At 31.7% G+C, this 3,003-nt stretch overlaps 1 protein-coding gene across 1 annotated transcript; it reads right to left on the bottom strand.

The window, feature by feature from the left end:
- Positions 1-708: 708 nt before the first annotated feature.
- Positions 709-3,003, bottom strand: LOC116351262. The gene is made up of 6 exons (XM_031783342.1): positions 2,906-3,003; positions 2,643-2,794; positions 2,339-2,496; positions 1,498-1,530; positions 1,094-1,306; positions 709-1,027 (listed from the first exon to the last, which is right to left on the bottom strand). Exons 2-6 carry the CDS (start codon positions 2,789-2,791, stop codon positions 927-929), a joined length of 654 nt encoding a protein of 217 aa, XP_031639202.1. The 5' UTR covers positions 2,792-2,794; positions 2,906-3,003; the 3' UTR covers positions 709-926.

Raw genomic sequence — 3,003 nt, 5'->3', positions numbered from 1 at the left:
TCTATCACCTTTTTTGGTACTCACACAAAATGATGCAACACACAAAAATGACAAAAATCTTCCGATTTGCAGAATAATTGTGAAATCAATACAAAACGCAATATGAATCAGCAAAATCGTAGAATAATTGAAACGTTGAAGTGAAATTTACACTGCTGTAGTCTATATCGTAATAAAATGTAAGATTGATTTGTTTACTTGGTAGCTACAACGCCAAACGTGTTCACGGTATGAATAAAGCAGTGTGTCGATATCTATACTATATCGGTGCACTATATATGTAAGATATTCCGCAAGACACCGTAGCTCACGATCGAAGTGAGTGCGGACGGCAAACATGTTGACGCATACACACGGTTCTTTCTACTGCCGCACGGCAATTTGTGATTTTTTCCGTCTACACTGACTTCGATCGTGCGATACGGTGCCGTGCGGCAATATCTTTCATATATAGTGGACCGATATAGTATAGATATCGACACTATTTAATGATATTTCTATATATTATAGACACACTGGAATAAAGTGGCGTTTATGACATTTCGAAAACCAATGAAATGAACGTCAAATGTCATAAGGCTCGGTTCACATCAATAATACTAATTCAATATTTAGACATTAGACAATTTTTGCTTTAAAGAGTTTTTTGCTTCGGGAAGTGGCGATATCAATCGACGCTTTACATAAATGCTACGATTTAAAACAGAATTTTATGCTTTTTAAATTGAAACATACCATTTATTTAATTACATATATGGAAAACACTCTAGTGTATAAGGTCAAATTTCTAGGAGGTTTCACTTGAAATATTCAATTTTATCTTCAATTTCATCTTATTATTTCATTCAGGATCTAAGGAGTGAGTAAAACCCCCTAAACCCCTATTATTCGTACACTACATACTGCTATACGTTGTGTAACTCGAACTATTTATTTGATACGAAAAAACCTTTTAAATTGCGATAGGCTTCCTTCAAGTTTTCTGGAACTATATTTGGGAGAGGTTTTGGTTCATCACCTGGTTTAACTAAAAAACGATTACAGATTTAAAGTGGAATAATTTTTTAATGCAAAACAAAAAGAAGTTTAATACCGCCATATGCAAAATTATATAAAATAGTTGCGTAGGTTTTCGTTTCGCTTAGTGCTTGTTGCCAGTATAGTTCAGCTTCTTTTGGATAGCAAATTGAAGCAACGCTTAGACCACCAAAACTCGTGTACAAGAGACGACGAAAGAAACCTCGACGGATAGCAATAATATAACCTGATACAGCACCAACAGCAATAGCGCCTGTACGATGAATACCTAAAGTGTATTAATTATATTGGTTTATTAATTGTAAAAAATTAATAGCAAAATATAGAATAATATATCTATTGAATATATCGTGAAGAGAGTATGTTATTCAGCGCTTATGGCTGAGTAATGTCTGAATAAAAACATACTCTCCTCTCGATATTTTCAATAGATATATAGGAGATTTAAAAGATGAATACCATTTGCTGGCTGATTGAGATAATCGAATGCAACTGAAAGTAAAGGAAAACTATTTTTTGAAAGATATACAACAGCAGAGTTATAACATTATGCGGCTTTTGGAGATGAAAATTCTTTCGATTTGATAGTGTTTTTGATGGTCAACACCTGCGAAGAAAGTCTGCCCAACTATGGATAGATATATATCAAAAGATATTTCGCGGGTAGAGGCTATTTGATTAAAAATACCACTGTTGAGAATCGAATCTCTGTACTAGGACGTTCGATTAGTCTATTTTAGATATCAAAATTAAAATATTCTAGTGCTCCGACAGTGGTGTTTTTTTAAAATAAAAGTTACAAAACCAAAATATACCAATTAGCTATTTGAGAATCAGGTGTTAACCATGAGAACTATTTTTCTATGATTATTTTGGTTTAAAATTCCTTAAAAAAATAATCGAAATTTAAAAATTTGCTTAGTTTACTCAAAAAATGCTATTGACAAAATTGGAGAACAATCGAATCCATTGTTTAAACTGCTATAAAATTGCTATAAACGAATAAAAAGATAATTTTTTTTGTAAAATTTCTGTTTTCAAATGACCGGAAAATGAAAGCCTGAACCCTGCTGAATATATTTTAATTCATAAATAGAATCATTTGTTTTTAATTATATATTTTAGACAATAATTTATACACCCTGCCTAAAAGCTGGGCTATGCACTAGAGGGTTAATATCTGCATATTTTGTTTCATTGTATGACGTCTAATAAGAAAATAGCATTTATTTTCACAAATTCAAAATAATACTTTTAAATGCAATAGAATAATCAATAAATTTTAAAAAATGAGCCTCACATTGACTGTGTTCAATTCCAGTTCCAATAAATTCGTCTATGGGCCTCTTTTTATCTTTAACAGCTTTGACACAGTCACAGCAACATTCACGTACAATTTTTACACCACCTTCTATTGATGATCGCATAACTGATGGCTCATTTTCAACTGTCGTAACTCTAAAAATATAGTAAATTTAGCCAATTGTTTCTTATCGGTTTAACAAGATTTTGATGTGCAGCGAAGATTTAACTGGTCTTTAAGACTGAATTTTGATTGTTGTCATATTGTTTTTTTTACAAATTAATTTATTATAGAATTTTACTTTTTTGCATCTTTTCCAAAAACAGTTGTATAGATTGGCAATTCTTGCGGCTTATATACCGCCTGAGGCTCAGATTCGTTACTCTTCATTGCTGTCGCTACTGGGGCAGCTGATATTAAAGCAGTTCTCCCCAAAAGTTTTGCAAACATATTCTGGAATTAGGCAGTGATTTAGAAAACGAGTGTTACATAAACAGTTAATTTATTTTAATTTTTGAGAGACTTAAAGCTAATTCACGTCTCCACATGAATATTAGTAATTACCTTGATTTATTTTTTGTGATACAGTACTTTATCGATGCAGTGGAACAAATTTAATGCCTTTTTTGGGTTCAGTAAAGAACTAAAGAATATTTTTTTCA

This window comes from Contarinia nasturtii, unplaced genomic scaffold (assembly GCF_009176525.2).
Source record: "Contarinia nasturtii isolate CC-2019 unplaced genomic scaffold, AAFC_CNas_1.1 Cnas_scaffold_5066, whole genome shotgun sequence".
NCBI classification, from domain to species: Eukaryota; Metazoa; Arthropoda; class Insecta; order Diptera; family Cecidomyiidae; genus Contarinia; species Contarinia nasturtii.
The sequence above is the reverse complement of the archived record's forward strand: the minus strand, read 5'-3'. Positions and strand labels throughout refer to the sequence as shown.

Coding starts and splice junctions, on each gene's coding strand:
- LOC116351262 (XM_031783342.1), bottom strand. CDS start 2,791: ATGTTTGCAAAACTTTTGGGGAGAACTGCTTTAATATCAGCTGCCCCA. Junction 1,531..2,338: donor TGGAATTGAACACAGTCAAT/GTGAGGCTCATT, acceptor CTTTACTTTCAG/TTGCATTCGATTATCTCAAT. Junction 1,307..1,497: donor TCTCAATCAGCCAGCAAATG/GTATTCATCTTT, acceptor AATACACTTTAG/GTATTCATCGTACAGGCGCT.